We start from the raw sequence: 22,887 nt of genomic DNA, 5'->3' as shown, positions 1-22,887 counted from the left end.
GACCATTCAGCTGCTTTCCAAATGTTACTCTTGCAGCGCTGTTGCACAGTATACCAAGAGTGCGGCGTCTCAGAGTAGATTGTTTTTTTTGTTCGTACAAACGTAATTTCAATCTTTTTGCCTTCAGAAAATTAATGTCATCAGGCTAACACAATGAGAGCGCCTTTCGAGTAGAATATGAAGCATCGTCTAGGCACTGCCTAACCGAGCGAAAGATAATGCCAAACGTCGCCACATAACGTAAATGAAGCTGCTGCAGCAGAAACAAGCAGTAAAATGGAAAGCAATAACGGTGAACCTTGTTACGGGAGTCCTCAAGGTACTTACACTGAAAAATGGTAGAGGAAGCACTTCCAGCCCGTAGGACGTTCCAGGAAATTGTAGACCTTTCCTTGAAAGGTCATCTTTCCTTTCTTGCAGCCATCCCTAAAGGGAAAGACACCTAAGTTTGTTCTGAAAAAGACGAAAGAAAGAGGGGTAAGTGACATGAGAAAAAACAAAAAAACATAAGACTTAGCAAACGCAAGATCCAAACCTCGACTCTCGGTGGTCATTGTTGTCTCAACAAGAAAGGTCTTGATAAAAAGAGCAAACACGACGTCGCGGTCTTTTCGTTTGGAAAGTGCGTTAGTGTGACACTCAGCTGTCAGCTCATGCTGCGGGTTAGTTAGGCTGTTGCACGCCTGCACTGAAATGTTAATTCTTTCCTTCTTTTTTCACCTCTGTCTAAATATATTCGCCTGGGGAAAAGTTAAGCTCCTGAGAAAGACGGATTTATTCCTTTATGCCGCTTTACGTCCAACGCCGCCACTCCATCTGTAGAGATGAAGGTGATGCTGATGAATGCTTTTTTTTTTCTTTCTTTTCTTTCCGACTGGACTGGAGTTATTTGACCATGCTTGCTTTTTGAATTTGCGCTTGAGGGTCATAGCTGCGATGGTACCTGGTGACTCAGTATGTTGGATTTGATTACTGCTGAGGCACCTCGTATGCAATTAAACAATCTGAGAAGCGCAGGCACTTTGCTATAGTCACCCCGTTAGCACAGTTATTGCAACAACCTTGGCCCCTTTTTGGATAACTTTATTTCTCCCACTGAAATTTCACGCCTCTTCGGTCCTCATCTATCAACGGTTGTCTTACTTGGCGTCCAGCGTTTTTGGCGCCGGTTGCTTCATTTTTATTGTTTGCGATAAAGTCCATGCCCTCAGTTAGGCAGCATGAAGGAACTTCTGGTTAAGACGTTTCTTTGTCGAAAAAAAGCTCTCCGGGATTTTCTCAGCCGTATTTTCTGCTTTCTCAACGTGGCAAGCCATCTTCTTAGAAGTATTAATAAGATTCACACTGACTTAGTCTTGTATCACTAAAATTTACTGGCGTCATATGGCTTCTTCCCGTATATTGTTGTACGTGGGACTGGTGCAAGTTTTAATTGATGTGAACTAATGCATTAATATTCGTGAAAATATATTTTATGGAAATTTTATGTTATCCGCTCGTGTCCGCGCATGCCATTATTATTTTAGCTCCGCTGTGCGTGAAGGTTCATCCTGCATAGCCTCCCTAGACATGACTGATTTTCCCCTGTGGATCATGGCTAGACGCAGCCGATTCCGCAGTGTTCGGGACTCACTGGGGTAATTATTCTCACTCGTTGCTCTTAACTCAGGTGGAGCCATGCACTGCCTGCCAGCCGTGGCAGGTTGTGCACAAAAACAGCTCGGGAACAGCAACTTTGGTCTCACAAGCCCCACCAAGAAAACAAAATATACAATCGCAAGCGGGATTCCAAACTGTCTAGTTGCTCACCCAGCTGCCTAGCTTTCTTGAGTCGTGGGCATACTATTTAATTTAATTGGAATTTAATTTAATTGGCCCTCAACGTGGTGGCTCATTGGTTAGGACGCTCGGCAGCTGAGCCCGAGGTCGAGCGTTTGATCCCAGCCGCGACTGCCGCGTTTACATGGAGGCTAAACGTAAGGCGCCCCGTTATTGTAGTTAAGGGTAAAAAAAAAAGCCTTCGTAGTCGAAATTGATCCTGAGCCCTCTGCTACGGCGTCCCTCAAAGTAGTCAAAGTACAGGTTCGTTTTCTACGTTAAACACCCTACAACATACCACTCTGAAGTCTAAATGCACGATTTCTCTAAAAGCTTTTATGTAATGTTTCGCATTGTTGGGACATAGAACATATGATATGAAAAGCGGCGAGAAGTGGTTAAATAGCACGCGGGCGATTTTCACCGCTGTGCTCATCGCGCTCCCGTCCAGCCTGCATCGTGCTTTGTGCGGCAAGATCGCTACAGTATACAGTTGATATTGCAAAGGCTTTATTTTGGGCGCTTCCCGAGGTGCTTGACGGTGCCAGCTTTGCTCTGATCTGGAGGCGGGAAGTACAGTCTCTTATTGTAGGACGAAAAAGCAAATAAAAATGTTCCCTACCCTCATCATGTAGGTATAATGAATTGGGGAAGGAGGTAAAGGGAGGGAACCGACGTTTTTAAAAGACTGGATTCCTAAAAGAGATGCTTGGCCCGCTTAAGCCAGTTGATTTCCCGCATTAAACAAAAGCAGCCCAGCCCCACAAATGAAATTTGAAAGTTTTACCAAACAAGGAGGAGTAAATAAGCGTATTTTGTGTACTGAAACTTGGGAAATGCGTTTAAGTTGGTTCAAAAATCGATGTTGATGTTAGTCGAAGACGAGTGAATTAACGTTCGCCTAGGCGACTATGCCCCAAGTGAACCCACTCGTCCCTACTGCTCATGTCCTAAAATCTGGGGCAAAAGTGTGGAAATTGTAAAGTTATAAGACACCATTACAAAATATTGAAGGTAATGGTCGGTCCTTCTGATATCTGACAAAATCTGTCTTTTAAAGTGTTTCCATCTATCACATCGAATAGTCTAGTCTGCCATAGAAAACCAATGGGGACGCTTTTGATGATAGCAAAAACAATAAAAAAACAGTTCAAGGCTGCCGTCCAGTGATCTGCTGATACATTTATTGGCGTAGTGAAATCTCGCATTATAATAAAAAAATTGCTTTCATATTGGGTTTCCCACCCAAAAATGATTTTGTCGTGCACTATTTTTGGCCAGCATGTCGAAGGGTGCATTTTGAAAGACATTCAAAAAATACCACTTAGAGAACTTCGTCAACCAGCTGCACGGCATGCCGTTACCGCAATGTGGCAATGTTCAAAGGTGCATAGCACGACGGAAAGAGAGCCAGAAAAAACGGCTTAGACAAGATCAGTGCTACGCTTGAGCACACTTCATAGGCACCCTCCTTGAGCTACGTTCCATTCCATATCAATGGCCAATTTACTCAAAATTCTTGTCTCCTCTACGTTATTGTTTTCTTCGACGAAAATGGCGATTTGGTGGTTTCTAGCACACATGTTCAAGGTGCATAGTTCTTTTAATAGCCCAAATAAAAAGAAAACGAATGCGCTCACTTAACTCCTAGTTTGCAATGCGAAGTTCTCATTTAGATGCAGCTACAGTGCTCCCGTACCCTCTGGCGTTCCATACATATTTAAGAGGCTTCGTTCTGTTAAACTTCCGCTGGCGCGCCTTACGACCAGAATGAGACTAGACGGTCAACCTTAACGCCTAAAAATCTACAATGCGGCATAAGATCGTGGAGTTCACATGGATCCTGAAACTGCTCCCCTATTTGCAAGCTCCAGGTGCTTCAGCTAGAGTACGGCGTTTCTATTTAGAGGATTCGTTATGAACATGGAGGACTTATTCAGATGAGCGCGCTTTCAGATGGCTTTGCTTGGCGGAGCCCTCCGATAAAAAGAACGCAAATAAAAATGCACGAGCCTGTTCGCGAGCCTTCTTCGCTGTAATTGTTTCCTCGTTTTGAAATGTGTCCGGGAGTCACAAAAAATAAAAACCGTGGCCTCGCATAAGCATGTGTTTTTTAGAACTCTTTTCGTTATCCGAATTTAAACACATTAAATTATGCGAAGCTTACTGCAAGGTCGCGTTTTTCTCCGAAACTTTTGTCGATTGGATCGGTGTATTTTCTACCGGCCTGTCAACAAGCATTCGGCATAGATTGAAAGAGGAAAAACTTGAAAAATATATACATTTCGTCGCGCAGGCCACTTCAGTTTCAAGGGCGTGTACAACGCCATGATCTAGATGTATGTATGTATGTATGTATGTATGTATGTATGTATGTATGTATGTATGTATGTATGTATGTATGTATGTATGTATGTATGTATGTATGTATTTATGTATGTATGTATGTATGTATGTATGTATGTATGTATGTATGTATGCATGTATGTATGTATGTATGTATGTATGTATGTATGTATGTATGTATGTATGTATGTATGTATGTATGTATGTATGTATGTATGTATGTATGTATGTATGTATGTATGCATGCATGTATGTATGTATGTATGTATGTATGTATTTGCAAGATAAGCCACGGTCCCTAAGGGTAACAGACTCGATTTCAAAGTAACGGAAGCGTAGCAGGGGACGGCAAGTTAGATGGGCAGTGGAGATTTGAGAAATTTGTGGTAGGGGATGCTGCGGCTGGCACAAGACAAGGTTAATTGGAGAGATATGGGAGGCGATTTTGTCCTGTAGTGTGTGTGTGTGTCGGGGGTGTTTGTGGGCACGGCCGCTTGATGCAAAGCATCAAGCGGCCGTGGTGTGTGTGTGTGTGTGTGCGTGTGTGTGCGCGTGGGTGTGTGTCTGGTGTGTGTGTGTATGTGTGTGTGTCTGTATGTATGTGTGTATGCGCGTGTTTGTGCGTGCGTGTGTCAAACACGACTGCCTTCGCATCACCGAAGTTTGTTATGCGCCTCAGGGTGAGTGTCCCTCACCTAAGATCTTTTCTTTTTTGTGCTCCGTTTATAGTTGTTTTGTTCGCGCTTCACTTCGCGGGGAGAGTACGGGTGTAGGAAGCGTATGTCGGCGTAGCGCGCTTCAGTGGTTAGAGCACTCAGCAACTGAGCTGGAGTACCCAGGTTCAACTTCGGCCGCGGCGGCCGCGTTTCGATTGAGGGGGAACGCAAAAGGGGCTCATGGGCTGTGCTATGTCAGTGCACGTTAAAGATCCGCAGGTGGTCGAAATTATTCTGTAGCCTTTAGCTGCGATGTTTTTCATAGCTCGCGGGTTGCTTCGGTAGTTTAAGCTCCAATATTTGTAATCTACAATTTTATGACACGAAGCTTCAGAAGTAGTTCAGATTAACCTGAATGCAGTCTTTAATGCACTCATGGATAAAAGAACAAACGCAACTGCTTGTCAGCATTATGCTGCGCATCTCAAAATATAATTCTCCCTTGTCTACTATTCAAATTGTGAAACTCTAAAGTTTTATCGAACACTTGCGCATAAAACTCTTAAAGATGAAAATATGTGTTCCCCAAATCAGACACGAAACAACCCAACACCAAAGCTTTCAGAAACATTCTTCAACCTTTTGTTTGCGGTTGTAAAGCAGCAAAAATAATGAGTAAATTACCTTGTGTGACAAGGGTTTGCCGAAAATCGATTCTCTCTTAACACTGGAAAAACGAAGTGCCGCCTATTTACCTCAAGAAGAACGAACGTTTTTTGTGATCACTTGGTCCTTGTCTTGAATGGTTCGAGTTTGCTTAGTGTCCCTGAGTGCAAGCATTTCGGTTGCCTATTCGAATCGTACACGCACTGAACCGACAAACTAATAATGTTTGCTTAAAATCATCTAATATCTGTCGTCTGGTATTAATGGCCGAAGAGTGCTTCAGTTTTTATATTTTGCTAACTATACTTTTTGCGATTGTGCACAGATAATTACTTACGCATCTTGAGTAAATTGATTGGCTACAGGAAGGAGGCAATCAGATTACAACTTTATCAAGAACTACTGAATCTGGTAGGCCATTTATGAAAAACTTCGCATACAAAACATATTAAATGACATAATGAAGCCGAACACGGCTCCAAGAACCGCACAATAATACAAAGCAACAATCCCTTACCCCTTACACGTTTATAATTACCGGTGACAAAAACAGAAGCCGCCAGTGATAAGAGGTGTAACGTATCATCCTTTTGGATAATTTATGGTCATATATTCCTAGAATATACCTGCGCCCGTGTATAGAAGGAACCTCCAATGATCTCAACCTAAAAATAATTTTTTCGGCATCCTTAAAACTTCTTTTGCTCGACTGCACGAAACTGGGGGAGCGGTTAAAGATAATGTGATCTGGTTTTTGTAATTTTATGCCGATATATATTATCTTTTGTTTAGCTTTTATCCAGAAGTGTTCTTGTATACTACCATGCCTTATACTTTTTACTGTTCAAGCGTTTGCGTCTCCTTGTATCCTAATTGAAATGTCTGAATCTGTACTAAGTTTATTTCGCATTTCGACTCTTCTCTAACCTTAAAGATTATGCGTCCAAAGAAAGTTATTTATTTATTTATTTATTATTTATTCAAAAACCCTAAAGGCACTCCGGGGAGGGTATTACATAGGGGACACACACGAAGCACTTTGACACTTTATTCAAAACCAAAGGCACAGAAAAGAGAGCAACAAAAAATACGCACGTTTTTTTGAAGTAGTATAAAAAGCAATGCAGACATCAACAACAACACTACAGCGGAAAAAGAAAAGCGTAAAAATTCAAACAGCTGAGATTGAGAATAAAAAACAACGCAGAAGAAAATCACAGCAGAGATTAAGAATTTATGTGTATGTGAAGAGTTGATGTGTATTGGCCTTGGAAAGCAAGAAATAAGATGAAACTAAATCTAGAAATCAGCACAAGCACTTCTGTATTCATCCCTTACCTCCCCAAGTACCGGACATGAGGCAATGAACACAAATCGTTGGCTGTCCTCTAAGCACGGAGCGCACATCACATCGCTCGAGGACACACGTACGCCAAGCTATTCCGACGAGTGCCAGACGCGTCTCTTCCGCTTGCTTATTTTTATACATTCTCTCTTCTCTCTTAACAGCACTCAAAGGACATCCTGCTTGTTTCAACCGAAACGCTTGTTTGTCCGGGGGCCAATAAAAATTGATTGTTGTTCTCCCGAACGATGTGTGCTAAGGATGCTTTGAGTTCAATATTTTATTCTGCCCTTGTAAAGGGCAACGGCTAGGCGAAACGGGGCTACAATGAGTCGAGGTACTAAGAAGGAGCATTTCGGTGTTGCTGGAGTAGAATTGCTGCGTGGAGGATAATGAATGGGAGGAGAAATTTTATAAGTTGTACATTACCGAAACTTTTGGTCCGCCAGGAAATAGACAAACAATACTTTGGATCAAGGCCTGCTATGACATGAAGTCATAGAAGTGCAGCTGTACGCATGGAAGCAGTGAAAAAATTAGGTTGCATGGTGTATATAAATTTATCCTTTTTTCTATTGATAAGTTTACAAATAATACTGTCTTTAGTAGGCTTCCTACAGGCAACACAAGCATCGAACAAATGTTAGGTCATTCGGTCGTGGATAATATATTTGAATGGTTTCTGTGCATCTACGTAGCGAAATATTCTAAAATGCACCCATTTATTGCGATCTGTTTTGTATTCTACGACAATGAAGTTGGTCGGGAAGCTTGGTATTGCGTATTGGCGTGTATGGGTACAGAGAACTAAGTAGGATCAAAACTTGGTTCTGAATAATTAACTTGTGAAATAAATATGGTCGACACATCTCTGCATGACATGAGTTATGCCATGTGTACAATGTGTCTAGTATGTAGTATATTGTGTATGAAGAGTTTGTTTTATCAGAAGAAATCAATATAATCATAGTTTGTCTCTTCTGATTTGCACTGTTCTTTCCTCTTGTCGAAATTCGTTGTGATTTGCCGGTCTTTTCATTGTGAGGGAACTAGCCTACCTCGACAATAGACGCTAGAAGCTCAAATCGCATTTAAGAAAAGAGTTTTTATCGTTTCAGTAATAAGTTGAGAGATTGCACTTGTTTCTTATGATGCATATTTGTGCCCTTGTAGACAGTGTCTGAAGGCGACTAAAGCTGCCCAGAACTTAGGCGGGTGAGCATGCATCCGATGAGAAAAATGCTGAGAAGCGTGTTGAGACTGTGACAAACTGGGGCGTGTGTTTTAATTAGATTTTGTTTCCCCAGGTTAGGGGGAACTAGAATTGTCTCGCTGCTGTCTGTGAACCATAAGCTTGCTTGCGCTTGAGTGTAGGATACCTCTGAGTATATGTATCATTACGGTACCCTCAGGTATGGGACTAGTGAAGTTTTCAAGCGACAGCTTCACTCTGCTAGGTAAAGCCGGGTATCGCCGTGTGTACAGCATGACCTTCGAGAGACCTGCCTACCGGATAGTGAGCAAACTGCCCACCATGGCAGGTGGCAGTTAAATTATTGATTGGTCGCTCGGGAAGAGCAACCTGGGTCGCACAAGTCCCACTAGTGGCAGCACCCGCCATCGCAGGGCAGTGGCGCTTCATTTGACCGCTGCACCACTCTGCCAAGAGTGGTGTGATTTCTCCCAGGGGTCTAAGTATACAGCAATTAACCCATTACGCTATTGCGTCATATTCTTAAGGCGGAGCTTAAGTGTCTCTGTTTTTGAGAAGTACAACCTTAGTTGAGAAATTTGTAAAGTAAGGTCATTCGCACTCAGTTCTAGGTTGAATACCGTGCATAATGATTTTGTCTATTTATTCTACCAAAGGTTCTGAGATGCCCGAGGTAGAAACTCTTACACTAACTGCAGCACAGAATGTAGCCGCTGTAACAATAAACTAGAAGAATAGTTCTCTTAATAAATATTTTCCCATCCGGAAAATCGAACACCGTATTCAACCAAGTATTTCAGCGTTGGTCGCCTCATTTCTTAGCTACGGTAAGAATGTTAACGAAATCGGAGTGTCTAGCGTTCCGTCCAGACGGAACATTTGCTGCTGCTGCAGTTCCGTCCAGACGGAATGTTTGCGGCAGCTAGAGCTCCGTCCATACAAGAGACAGTTTTAGTTTCACGTACACAGAAGCTTCACGTAAGTAGAGCGCTTACGGGTCACCAGTGCGCATGCGCAGAACATGAAGTGTCTGTGTGGGTCGCACGGACGTACGCGAGATTCGGATCTTCTCGTTGCGGTCTTCACGTTGCTTGCGTGCGTGGCGTTGGCAAGATGGCGGCGCCCTGCCCGCCCGCTTCACAACGGTAACAGCTTCGTCGCTAATCCCTCGGCGTGGTATCGTGCTGTAAACTGCTGTATTTGCCTTCAGTTGGTCCATTCTTGCTCTCGCATGAAGTTTTAGGGGACAACTAGCTTTTGTTTTCCAGATAAAAATCCGTTTCAGCAGCTCCTAAGCCTGACGGGGAAGCGTTTGTGGTCGCCATAGCAACGAGTGTGCCGACGGTCTCGCGAGACCACGCGAAGCTCACAACCTCGCGGGATATCGCGACACCCTCGGCATAGTCGGCGGGAAAAGCAAAACGGTGCACGTCTTGGCTCCACACGCAGACGTCGTCAACATGAGTGGGACACCAGCGCGCCTTCGCTTCTCGAAAAGCGATGATTTAAATATGATGCGGGGCGTGAAGTAATGCAATCCCTTTGAAGATAACATGCAACATACAGTTCGGTGGAATGAAATCGCTCAACGTTTGTCAGAAGAAAGTGGGAAAGTGTTTACCGCCCGCACTGTGGCTTGGCCTGGTTCCGCTCCAAGCAACTCAACTAAGCAAGATTAGTTTTCTTTATCTGTACTAGATGGCGCGGCACAACATGCTAGCGCATTTCTAGGTTCTATGGCAGATCTACACAGTTTGCGTCCCGTACGTGCAGCTAAAACTGTACGAAGCGACACGAGCGTACGCTACGTTGACTGCTCACGTTTACGTGCGTGAAGGTTCTACGTACTACGTAAAACTAAAACTGTCTAACGTTCGTGCGGTCCATACTATACAAAATGGGTGATTTATACCCACATAAAGCATTTCTTTGCCTCTGGAATAACCAGTTGACAAAGCTGTATGCAGCTATTCTCTCTACGCATGTATACGGCACCAAAATATCTGTCCGCGTACTGCGTTTAATTACATCCTCGAAGGTGATCGGGAAAACTATACTGTTAGAAGCAGAGTGCAGAAACTCTTCGCGAAGTGATGCGATGCCCTGTCGCTATTTGTGCTGCAAGATGACGTAGCGCGAAAAAGACTAAGACGTACATAAACGGTCAACAAGCATTATGCAAACGCACCAACAAACCCAAGACAAAACTCGATCTATTGCCATTTCTCACTGACTGCTTGGAAAATAAAATGATGCAATAGAATATCCTGTCACACATTAGGCGGAACAGGATTGCCACTTTTTTAAATGGACATGCAAAAGTCTGCAAGCGAACTGGTTTCCCAATCTCTAACGCCTGCTTTAATTCCGTCTTGACATAACTCTTGTGGCAGATAATGCTGGACGGAACTGTTGTCAGATACAGTTCCGTCTGTACGGAACCCCATCGCTACATGCAGTTCCGTCTGTACGGAACTTTAGCACAAATTGTAGTTCCGTCTGGACGGAACTCTAGCCACAGCCTAACGAAATAACTAAAAAGTGCCAAGATAAGATGATAAAATGGCATGGTGGGGGGAGGCGGCTAAGACTTGCAACGTGTTATGATTTTTATATATACTCGAATCCAAGAGCACACAGACTGTCAGAAGTGTCTAGTCCACAAGATTACCTTTCTAGCGAGAAACCTGTTCGTTCCAGGGAAGCAGGGAGCAGGTCTCTGCAGGGAAGCTATATACCAGATGTTTCAGCCAACATTTAAAAAAATTTTATAAATCGGCTCTTTGGGGCAAAAGTATGGCTTTTGCGGCACAGTGTTACCAGTGTTAACAGACACCAGAAAAGCGGTGCACTGTCTAAAGTAGTGAGCTGGTTAACCAATTTTTATTAATTACCTTAATCACTATAAAGGTTAGGCGCCTAGTTGCAATTACAGACTTGTAGCCTGTCGTTAGTAACAGCCAAATATATTTTTAGAATTTTGAAAACGCGGTTACCCTCGCGGCTGTGACTCGACAAAATCTGGCTGCATCGCGCAGAAATACATGGGTTTTCGAAAGCATGCTAGCAAAGCAACCCCTCAAGTGCACGTAACCAGCCGAAAAAGCCAGACTTTGTCAATCCGCAGTGCCAAGGGTAATCGCGTTTTCTGTGTTCTAAAACCTTATTTCACTGTTACTAAAGACCGGCTACATGTCTAATTTCCACTATGCGCCGATGCTGGCTAGTTAGAAAGTTAATTATTAAACATTGGTTAACGAACTTACTACCAGTTTTCACCAGTTTTCTGGTGTCCATCAATACTAGTAATACTGTGCCGCAAAAGCCATATTTTTACCCAAAAAGGCTAAGAAAATTTTTAAACTGTTCGCTGATACACCCGGTATATTGCATGGCTGCTCCGTAAAACGTGCCGACTGGGCAGTTTTTCCAAAGGCTCGAAGTCACTGACAGTAGCGCCAAAAATGTTTCGCTAAAGAGCATAAGTGCTTTTGTTAGAAGCACAGAGAAATTCGAAATTATTGTTTATTACATTAACAAAATTAGTGCCAAATGCCTGTGGGAAAACGCGCTCCAACCAGGGGCGGCGGACTTTGGTCAAGGTGTCGCGATCAGTCACCAAGAGGAGAGGGCACCCTTTGAGGACTATATCCCACCGTATTGAGGTCGAGATACCGAAAAACCACAAATGCATTGAGGAAAATCATTTTATTTATTTGTTTTCTTCGTGCGTGTAGGGTAGGGGGTGACCTTTCTCCAGTTTTATTTATTTGCATGTTGATGTTCAGCTGATTTCATTCGGGATTTCATTCGTACGCCGTTGTGTTAATGCTGATACCTTCTTATTAAAACCCGCTGCAGATGGTATCGCACCTGTGTTCAGACTCCGGTTTACTAGAGCTAGTATAAAAACTCTTTGTCGCTTTGAAGCTTAATTACCTTCGACAGTGCCACTGTGACAGCGTCGACAACTTCCTTTCAAATCATTCATAAAAATTAATTTATGCGGCCTCTTTTTTATGCTGCAAAGTAAGCACTCCCTGTCCGGCCAGCCGACGGCGCGCAACTCTGTCTTCGCGAATGCAGCAGAGCTAGACTGCGACTAAACTGCAATAAGATACACATGGGCGCATATATTGGCTTATGTACTGATGAACCTAATCTGAAGCCCCCGAGTAACCAAGCCGCTTTTGTGCGAGCCTTGACCTGAGTGCCTGTACGTGCTGGACCGCCCGTGGACGACAGTAGTTTTCATGGCCGGGCTTCATTCCGATGCAGAAAGAACACAAAGTGAAAACATAAAAAAAAGTGGACGTGATTCCACGCCCCCGTTAGTCCTTCGCGCTCTGCGACAACGCAAGGCTTCCTCGCATTGCTTTGGCGCGACCTTTGACTTGGAATAAACTTATAGTCGAAAAGGAAAAAGAAATAAAAGAGCAACGATCGGCAGCCTTGCGCGCTTGCAACCATAAAACGTACACCGGTTCTAGTAGTAGCAGCCTTTCTCGAAAGTGCCGCCTTGGGAGCCCTGGGCTGGCGCGCTTAGGCCGCTGCTGCCTTCCATGCTTCGCTCCATTGTTGTTGATGGCGGTGGTGCCGGCGTTGAGACTAACGCCACGTTCGCAGTTGCGCTCTTTTACGCCCCACGTCGTCGTATGGTCCGTGACAATCTCGTCCTGCCTAACTTGCGCAGAAATCGCGATGGGTTGCGCAATTTTGCCCGAGCTATCAAATCGCGCGCTCTGTTTTGTCTCGGGACGGCTAGTGTTGGCTGTACCCGACTGGTCCTTGGCTCCTTGTCTATTGTGACTGCTCTGCAAGACGCAGTTCACTTTGCGAAAGTAATATAGGTTTAAGGTTAAACTAAATCTGTAGGCACCAGCTGCATTTAGAGGCACCGAGAGAGACGGGCGTTTTCTAGTTTTAAATTACTGTGTTACCCGTATTTGTTTTATGTTCAAAGCCATTAATCAGGGTTTTTTATTCCAGGCGTCTTCTTTAATGGCTGCAGGGCATTTTACTGCCTACCACATTTTAGGTCATAATTTCAGCTGAAATTGCGTTGCGAAAAAACTACACACGAGTCTAATGCTTTGCGCACATTTTAAATTGTGTGCTTGAAGCTCCCGAAGCGGCATTTGAGCTATGAGGGGCGACTTGGTGAAGGGCTCCGGAATAATTAGGCCGGCTGGGACTCTTTTCCGTGTGCTCATATCACACAGAAAATGCGTATTTTGTATTTAGGCTCCCTTTAAATACTGCTTCCGCTGCCGGGGCGCAACCCGCCACCTATAGGGATCAGGAGCCCTTCACTGCTGCCTTCCTCATAGCCTGCGTGGCTCTGGGACGTTAAACCCCAATAAACCGAACCAAATTCGAAAGACGCATAGCCACTGCGGAGGGGTTTAAATGTGTGCAGTGACTTGCGGAAAATATGAAGCACACAGTCTGTCATATATGCAGTTGCGAACAAAGTACGCCTGCTGTGCCTTGTTTTTCATCTTAAGTACGCCATGTGAAAAAATCGTTTATTCTTTTGATGGACTACTAGCTGCGGCCTAGGAACACCACACACAAAGAAAGGTCTACTGGTATGATATGATATAAGCGCTAGAATTATGTATGACAAAAAAGACGATGTCAACTAACGATAGGAGACAATTTTAGCACACCGTGTACCGTGTCAACGCTATCGTTACTGGAGTACCGCATGCCCGCCTACCACCAGTGCGCACTTGCTGATTGGTCCTGGCGCCATCTGGTTTCTTCGATACGATTTGCGCACGCAAACTGACGGCGCACGGGCTCCGGTACTCTGGGAATGGCAAGGGTAACACGGCGCATGGTATGCTAAACATTTTGTTATTTTGGGGGTTTTGTGTCCCAAAGCAACTCAGGCTAGGAGGGACGCTTTAGCGGAGGCTCTCCAGATAATTTCGACCACCTAGGGTTATTTATATTTAACGTGCACTGGCATCGCACAGTACGCAGGCCTCTAGCACTCTTTCTCCATCGAAACTGGGCCACCGCCACCGGGATCGAACCCCCACGTCCTTCGAGTCAGGAGCTGACCACCATTGTGATTGAGCCCCCGCTGCGGCCGGTATGCTAAATATTTCTAATAAAATCACTGGCAGCGGTAGCAACGTTGCACGCAGAACTTTTTCAAATCGCCTTTCTTGCTTATCACTTTAGGCTAGACATGCTGGTTGTTCAACGAAAATATCAGTTATGGTGTCAAAAGTTGCCGCAAACACTGCAGAATTCAGCTTCATAGGAGGTAGACTTCGTCAATAATGGATATTGTAGTGATGTGTTTTCATTGAGGCAACAAGTTTCAGTTCACACTTTCCAGCCACTTTCCAAAGCTGGGGATAAGTAAGACGGTCCATGTAAAAAGGTGCACAAAACATCCTTAACATTGTGTGCAAAAGCAACCATTGTTCCTGACGTACTTGGACGGATATTGTGCAATCTGAGGAAGAAGAAAATTTGTTACTAGTTTCGGCTAAAACTGTATAACTGTCAGCCTATACCCTATTAATACTCCTTTTACTCTAAAACTCCTAATCATTCCAACAGTTCACCACCTGTGTCTTGACCACTCCCCCGTAGGGGGTATGTGCCATTCTACTTGAGGCCAACCAACCAACCAACTGTATAACCTAGAAGGCATCCTAGTCTTCTTTAAACTTTTAACCACCTCCTTTTGTTTTACCTTTTGATCGCACCCTCACCAATATCAAAAAATGAACACCGGTTCTGAGAGGAACCTTTGTGGCACTACCTTCTTTGCTGGTTTCGTAACACTCCAAAGATATATATTTATATACCAGTTCAGATCTCTTCATGACAAAAATTCCCAATGCGCAAAAAAAAACTCAATGAAGAAATAAATATAACAAGCATCTCCTCTACTGTTTACCTGACGATTGGTTTCTCCTCCGGCATGACGCTGAGGAATAAAGAACGCAGATCAAAGGTCACACAACTTATCCGAAAAAGGCAGCGCTCAGCCTGTTTTTATTAGTCAGCTCGCTAACTTCTAGAAGCGTCGCTATCCTACCTGTTACCTGATTATCGGTTTCTCCTCCGGTATTGGGCTGTTGAGCAATGAATACAAACAACAAGAGTAAACTTCGCGTCCTTAAAGCGTTGCTCAAGAATATGTAATAAATTGGAATAATTTTCTACTGAACCACCAAGTTATTAGGGCTCCGAAGTGGCCTAAAGATAAACAGTAAATCTCCTTGTTGAGTAATAGGGAGTACGACAGAGATGGGTTAGATACGCCTTTGTGCAATTAGGTCATTCCTTTAGACATCAGAAATATTCTCTCAGACCGCTAAGTAAGTTAACCTTGCGGGTACTACGAACACTTTTTTTTTCGAGCCCATAGTCGACACCCCAAAGCGTTGCTGGACCAAAACAACCGGAACACTGGCCATGGCGCAATTACAGAAAGGAAAATCCTGAGATTTCTTGATATAAACCAATCATTATTCCCCTCTCATCTGAGCCATGACGTTTAATCATGATAAAGCTAGTAGACACTTGGACATCGACACCAAAACCAAACTAAACTCGCATTATTTCTGCAGATTTTTGGCCTTGAAAAACTGGATTGCTTGTAGCCGGTGTGAGTCTTAGAAAATAAAGAGTGGAAAACCGAAGTTGGAACCAAAATGTCAGTGATTACACGCAGCACAGTGGCCCTTGATGTCGCTCTAAAGTTGATGATATACAAATCAGAACACAAGACTAAAAGGGAGCACTTTCAATCCCTGACGGGAAAGTCCAGTAGAGTAAACTGAGCTGGATATCGTAATGCTACCTGCTCTGCAGTCATTCGCAGCAAGTGCAACCACCTCGCGCCTTACCTGGCAAAAGAGCTGCGGTCGTCGACCATAGGGCTACAGAAGGGCGAGTAGCCCAGGAGAGACGCCTTGCCCTCCATCTCGAACGTGTGCTGTGAGTCGGGTCGTAGCCCGGCGTCCATGACGGGAAGCAACCTGTCACCGGGTAACTTGTTCGTCATTTCCGCCAAAACGCGCACTTCCGGCGCCAGAGGCGCCCACCGAACGACGCCCAAGACGTCGTTTTGGCCGTCTTTAGGTCACCACCTGGCCGGGAGTCAGCCAGAACGGTGTCCTGGCAAACATGGCCGGCGCCTTGGGTACCGCTTGAAGCAATCTTTATCCTGAAGATGTAGCCCGGCTTTGGTGGCACGTTGTCCTAGACGACGGTATTTCACCTGCGTAAAAGAAAGCGAGAAGATATTCATATGCATGTATAGCACCAATGAAAACTAATGAAGGAAATTAGTTTCTTTTGCTTACCAAAGGACTTGCCGCGACAAGTTCCAACTATTGGTAGTGTGGTACTGTGCAACCCGCTGTCAACGTATTGAACCACAGTTTGGACGGTAAGTGCAGTTCTAGATAAACTGAACACTGCTGCGAAAATTAAAGCATTTTGTAACTAGCTGTGTTACGCTTAAGGGCGCATAAATTTTTTTGTGATGTATTATATTTAATGCAAAGCTCGGAAAATACAGAGCATACGTCATTCGTGGGTCAAAGCGGGCTTCCTTCATTTGGCGGATAACATATACCTTCAGATTCGGTCGATCTTAACTAACTTTGCCATAATTTCACAAATTCGTTCCTATGTTTCTTGTTTGAGGTTTTAACATAGAAACCTCTAGCAAAACTGGTTGTATCTGAGCAGTTTGCCACATAGCTTGACTGACGTCAACACGGCAATATAAACGAAGACATGAAGGACGAAGCACAACGCTAACGCTGCTTTGTCCTTCATGTGTTTGTGTCCATTGCCGTGCATCCGTCACTCAAGCTGTGCCAACCGGCTCCGATACAACCAGTTTTGCTTGAGGTTGTTAGGTTAAAATTGTTTTTCATGTATAACTTATGTCAGAAATACTCTGCCCTTTCAATGAAACACCATGACGATCCTTCGTTCTTGTAAGTTCATTTGTTCTTTGTGTGCGGTGTTTAATTTGGCCTATATTCCGGTTTTATTGCTCCATGGTTAGTATAATGCTATAATATTGCTGGATGTATTACGTTTGCATTGCTGGTGCGTGCCTCGAGCCAAGTCAAGTTGCAGTGAAGGAGCCTTCTCATCGGTCGCATTTTTTTGCCTTGTAAAGTTGTAAAATAAGTTGGTTTGACTGATTTCTTTGACAGATAAGGGATATAATTCAGTGAAAAAAAAACATAACCTTCATCAACGTGCTGACCAACGTGCTACCTTGGGTCGTGTAATTGAGAACGAAACATTTAGTCTAGAATTTTGATACTAGCGGATGCTATTGCCTTTCTATCTTGCGTTTCGTTTTGTGGGGTGTGCCTTCGTATATTAAGGAAAAACAAGTAGACAAAAAGCTTGTATATTCATGTCGATATATATGGACTACCCTTGTTTTACTATTGTCTCAGGAATAAAAGATCGATGATATTCACCTACACTAGTCGGTCGCCGTAAAGCAGCTAAACTGAGTTTATATCACAAGTTTCCTCAAACCATTACAGCAGCTAATGAAATCAATTCGCGCGCTCAGTGTATTCCTGTCATGGCCAGCCGTGCACACTTTTCTCAAATCTTGTTTAACCACAGGAGCTTAGGAATCGTTCTTGAACACTACAGGCGGATGAAATGACTTCCCTTCCGAAGTGCAGACAATTACTAACTATCGAATTCTTTATTCAGCCATCGTGGAGGCACGTTGATCAATCAAAATAATTTTCCTCCTTTATCAATCACGCAAAATTTTTGTGCTTGTTTTTTTTTGCTACTGGTGTATTCACTCCGCAGGTAATGTCGCTATGGGGACTATGGAGAAGTAACAAATAAATATAATATAAAGGAAAATAAAGAGGGAAACTATTATTATGAAAAAAGTGGAGAGGTCGCCACGAGACAACGCATGTGGCCAGGTCCGCCGTAGTAAAGCGGATGGGAAGCGAGCGGATGCAAGTGAAATACGGTAGACTTCGGTGAACACTGTGGGAAAACATAATTATGAGCCCGTTTGTTTTTAGATACACTTACGATTTGTGCCTTTGAGAGGTCTAAAGCGCGAACATTGAATAATGAGTAGGCGTATATGGCATTGCTGGTTCAAATATATTCGTAGTAACGCTAATTCATTAATAAGCGCGTGAGAAAATCCGGCGTCAGCGTCGTCGGCGCTGTTGACCATGGACGAAAAATCCACAGAAAATCCCCTGAGTAGAAATCTAGGAGGCAGTTAGGCCATCTAGGTCACGTGACCTTGCGTCGTCATCACAACCCGCCCACCGTATAGGGAGCAAACTGCCCACCGTGGTAGGTGGCGGTTGAATTACTGACTGGTCGCTTGGTAAGAGCAAACAGGGCCGCACAAGGACCACTGGGGGTAGCACCTGCCATCGCAGGGCAGTGGAGCATTGCTTACCCGCTGCACCACTGCACCAGAAATGGTATGAGGGATCCCAGGGATCTATGAAATCAAAGTAGACAATGAACAATTCTGCGTATATGAGAATTTACCTCTTGAGCTACCACCTCATACCCTTAAGACGGAACTAAAGTGTGCTGTCCAATTTTTTCCACATTTTTTTCTTCCTTTCCGTTCGATTCAGAGCCGAAAACGAAATAGCGGCTGTAAGAAAATAGAAATAATCAGTCTCGATCAATACAGGAAGTGACGCACTAAAAATATCGCACAGCTAGTTACCATGACGGAACCTCTTTCGCCGAAAAATTTCCATTTCCGCAAGCCCTTCCCACAGGGTGTGCGGAAGACACGCAATTTTCCGCCAGGGAGACATTCCATTAACCATGCAGCATCTCCTCCCCATCCAGACGTCCCGACCTTCCCTATCCTGCCTGCAAGCAGACGGAAAAAGACAGAACAATTCGTCTAAGAATGCCAAGGGTCTGCGGGAGGGAAATAGCCCGTTTCCAGCCCTAGGAGTTAGGCATCGCCAGGATCAATCGTCGCCAGGGACCGGCGACAGCTGCTGTCGACATCTCGCGCATCTCCGGTTGCGCTTTCCTGTGTGCGAAAATGGTTTCGTCAGCGGATGAACGCACACGGGCCTCAAAGGTTAGCGTTCCTTGAGGCGCTGGCTCCTGCATGCTGAAGAGGTCACGCTAGGCGGAAGATCGGAGTAGGAAAACATTGTCAGCCTCTCCTGTGTTTTCAAAGCGCTCAGTACGGTAACCCAAGAGCTTTGCCTTAGTGTGCTCCATCCTGGAATGATCGATGGCGGAACGCTTTCTTGGGAGCCGGTATTCGATTATAGAAGGGCTCCTGGAGTTTGGAGTAGACTGTGATGCACGGAGAAAGCCATTCTTGGCTTTGTTTGCACAGAACACATCACGTTAACGTTTTTTTGTCAAGTTCTTGTTCGTCCTGGTTAGCCCTGCGGGAAAGTTGTTGCGAAGCATCAACCTGCCTTGAACTGAATGATTGTGTGCAGTATTACTGAATGCAGCGCAGTGTAACCGACGCGCTGTTCTGTAAATACCGCTCATCAATGCAAATGTTTCGGTCGCACTTTACCTCCCAGGAGCTCTCCGTATTCTCAAAACAGGACCCAAAATAAATGCTACCCTGAATGTCTAAGTCATTTGAATTATGTAAATTGCAGAAGTGACCACATTTGTCTTTTGTCTTAGCACAGTGTGGCCCGCAGCAGTGCTAATCACCAGTACACTAGGCCCTCGCTTATCACAAAAAACTTGCATACTGAGCACAGAAAGCGATTTGTTGAAAAGAATTTAACTAGACTTCTTTCAACCTGATATCATTCATCACCTAAATTGGAGTTACGCAACGACAGAAGAGTACTGCCTGTAGAAATCATTTGTCGATAGTTGGAGTATCGCAATCCAGTCAGTGGCATGAAAAGCATATCGTAAGATAAGGAACCTTGTATTTTTCCGGAATTTTGATCGTCAACAATACAAAAAACTTGCTAAATTAGCCCCGCTCTAAGAAGAGATATCCCTTAATACTGTACCCTTGCCGCCAATCCGATCTAAGCCCCAATTTTTTGTCCCGTCTGACCTTTCGATGGTGATGCTGGGTTACCCATTTGTAATCCTTGACTTCGCTTCTACTAATGATCCCTGGTTCCTTATTATAACCTGTTGTAAATTTTATTATCAGTGTAGGTGCTTGTTTTATTCTCTGCGGCTCACTATATCGGACTGCCAAACCTGAAGTTTTCTTTGAACTGTTGCCAACCATTCACTCGATTTTTCTTCTCGGGCTCATAAAGGATTCTTTTTGCAGATAATGAGCTATGTATGGTGGCTCCCAAACTGAGACAGTAAGGAAAGCATCTAGTAACTGCCGGGTCAACTCCTAGTGACCTTTTTGAAGAAATTCTGAATATTACCATTATTTATTACGTCATGTCGGCGTGTTGCCAAATAACCTGGCGTATTTTCTGGGCTACTGTGAGCGAATTCGATACTAAGGCTCGAAATCACGAACATCTCCATCAACGCGCTCAAGCGTAGAAGTAATCCTGTACATACACGGTGACCATGCGTATGGAACTTCTATCGCCTAAAGGACAGTTGAGAGAGCAATTGCGTCTGGTTTATTCAGCGCGCATTTCAAACACAATATACGCTTCAACTTTTTCAAGAAATTGCATCCGTCATAGCTAAGCTTTTCTCTAAATCAATACATCCTCCAGTGATATTGCGCTTGCGACGTAGAGGCTTATCGCAAATAACGGGGCAGACATTTCCTCCCTCCATTTCAAGTACTTTCGCCAAAGTTGGCAATTCTCAACGTCCGAATGGCCTCCAACACAAACGTACTAGGATGTGGAGTCATCGAAGAAAACATTTCTCACATGGAACTCGAAACCAAGGAGCCACATGTGGAAGCAAGGTAGAGGGGAAGCTGGATTGACGCAGTTTTGTGTTTGTCTTTATGAAGACGTTACAGAAAATAAGACCACCGACAAAAGCGGAAAGATTCCGATATGGGGGCTAAGTCCTTTCGTCGCCGTTTTTGGTATTTTCCTACTCAAAAGAAAAATGTTTCGCAGTATTGCTTCCCGAGGTGACACTGTGATTGCTGATGTTTTGCACGTTGATACCGAAAAAGCGTCTTTCTTGCTTTTATGGTTTCATGAAACCATTCATTGCTAACCTTTAAGGTTGATTTGTATCCAAGTTGTGCCCAGGCCTTATACAGATTCTCCAAAGCCAATGTGACCAGTGTGTTTTTTAACAGTATTGTTTGCCGCACTTGAAATCGATTTTTTTCTAGCTTGGTAGTCAGAGTAGCGTTGTCTGTTTTCTTACTTCTTGAGTATTGTGCCGAAATGCCTCAAGTACACAATAGAGGGACGTCACGGTGTTTCTTTTTCTCTTTTGAAATGTCGATACTTCAGGCGGGCGTTGACACTGAGGGAAACGAACTGTTCCTGCATTTTTTAATCTGTTTCCTTCGAATGATTTTGGCACTGTATGCAAAGCACGAGTTCTTTTTGAACGAAGAGTTTACGAAGCAACACGTGCACTATGATGAAGTTAATGACATTTGGAATTCATCGGGAGCTCAAAACGCAAGGAAAAACAGATACAATGCAACGTAAATGCTCTTCTTCACTTTGGAACGAACTGTGATTCGACCAGAAATTTTTTCGTCGTTCACGAATGGTAAACGGAGCCGCATCCTCGTACCATCCAAGAAATACCTCCCACTGCGGGCGTAAAAACTTTTACCGCTAATTAAACTATGCAGTCAACACGCTATATATGCTTAATAGTTAAAAAATTCAAGTTTGCGGATCATCTATGTGTGCGTAGTATAAAACATTTCCTTTTTAACATCAACCAATATCGCATGAAATCTTCAACACTTTTCCCGATGTACTAGATGGGGAGTATGCGTACCGTGTGCAGGCTATCTATGCTCTGTTTCATAAATTACAGGCAACGCTGCGGAAGCTGCGAAAATAGTGCGTCCGCGAAACCATATTACTCCGCCAAGTATAATTCGTCCATCTCGATGCCTCATGAGTGTTTGGATGAAAACAAGGAGCGGTATAAAAGAAAGTGGTAGGACTGAAAATTGCAGTCGAAGCTACCAGGCGCTCAGTACTCAGACCTTCTGGTTGTAATTTTCACTCAGTGTTAACTACTTTTTAGGGACGATTGGAGCAAGAGCGATTCGGCCTACTAGCCGGGTACCAGACCGCCAAAGTCATCCTTACTCTCTGAAGTCTCCATGAGTTGGAGGACTTAAATGTGGCAAAGGGTAAAACGAAGTCACAGATTGCCATTCGCGGCAGTGAAAATTTATCGGAACGAAATTTTCTTGGGTTCACTTTTGTTGTAGGGTGGACTACTTTTTGGGCGCGGACTTAGCCTGTGCGAACAAACACGCTAGCTTTGGCAGTGTTTCCTGCTATGTGCAAAACGGAGTGTAGTAAGAATATTTTTTTTTTCATTCAAAATATAGAGCTGCGTACACCAGGTGCGCATTAAATGTCGAAAATTGCGGTATTTAGTGGTACCTCACTCTCAATGGTTACATCCGAGGGCAAGTAACACACCCGCTCTGAATGGTGTCACCAATCAGAGACCCGCCGACAGTTGTGCAAGTGTGCAACCGGTGGCAAATGCTTCGAGGAAACGAAGAGTTTTAAAAGCGAATAAAGAAAGAGAACATACATCCAAACAGGCCAGAGCTATCTTTATGCACAGTGTGCGCAAACTTTCCGCAGAGATATGTTTTGGTTCCTTTGACTCTTCCTTTATAAGCTTTGAAGACACAGTTAGCTTCGAGCTCAACTCAACCAAAA

General features: G+C 44.0%; 1 protein-coding gene across 3 annotated transcripts in view; it reads right to left on the bottom strand.

Moving 5' to 3' along the window:
* Nucleotides 1–22,887, bottom strand: part of LOC149329217 (potassium voltage-gated channel subfamily KQT member 1-like) — a 156,657-nt gene that overhangs the window by 77,391 nt on the left and 56,379 nt on the right. For all 3 annotated transcript variants that reach the window (XM_089560148.1, XM_089560150.1, XM_089560149.1), the window contains exons 2-3: nt 15,925–16,298; nt 328–453 (exon numbers count right to left, since the gene is read on the bottom strand). In XM_089560148.1, coding sequence (XP_089416274.1) covers nt 328–453; nt 15,925–16,082 — 284 coding nt within the window. In that variant the 5' untranslated portion in view covers nt 16,083–16,298. The remainder of the gene's footprint in view (nt 1–327; nt 454–15,924; nt 16,299–22,887) is intronic.

The sequence above is a fragment of the Amblyomma mixtum genome, chromosome 9 (assembly GCF_055824585.1).
Source record: "Amblyomma mixtum isolate Tamu chromosome 9, ASM5582458v1, whole genome shotgun sequence".
Taxonomy (NCBI): domain Eukaryota; kingdom Metazoa; phylum Arthropoda; class Arachnida; order Ixodida; family Ixodidae; genus Amblyomma; species Amblyomma mixtum.
This window is presented reverse-complemented; position numbering and strand designations above follow the sequence as displayed.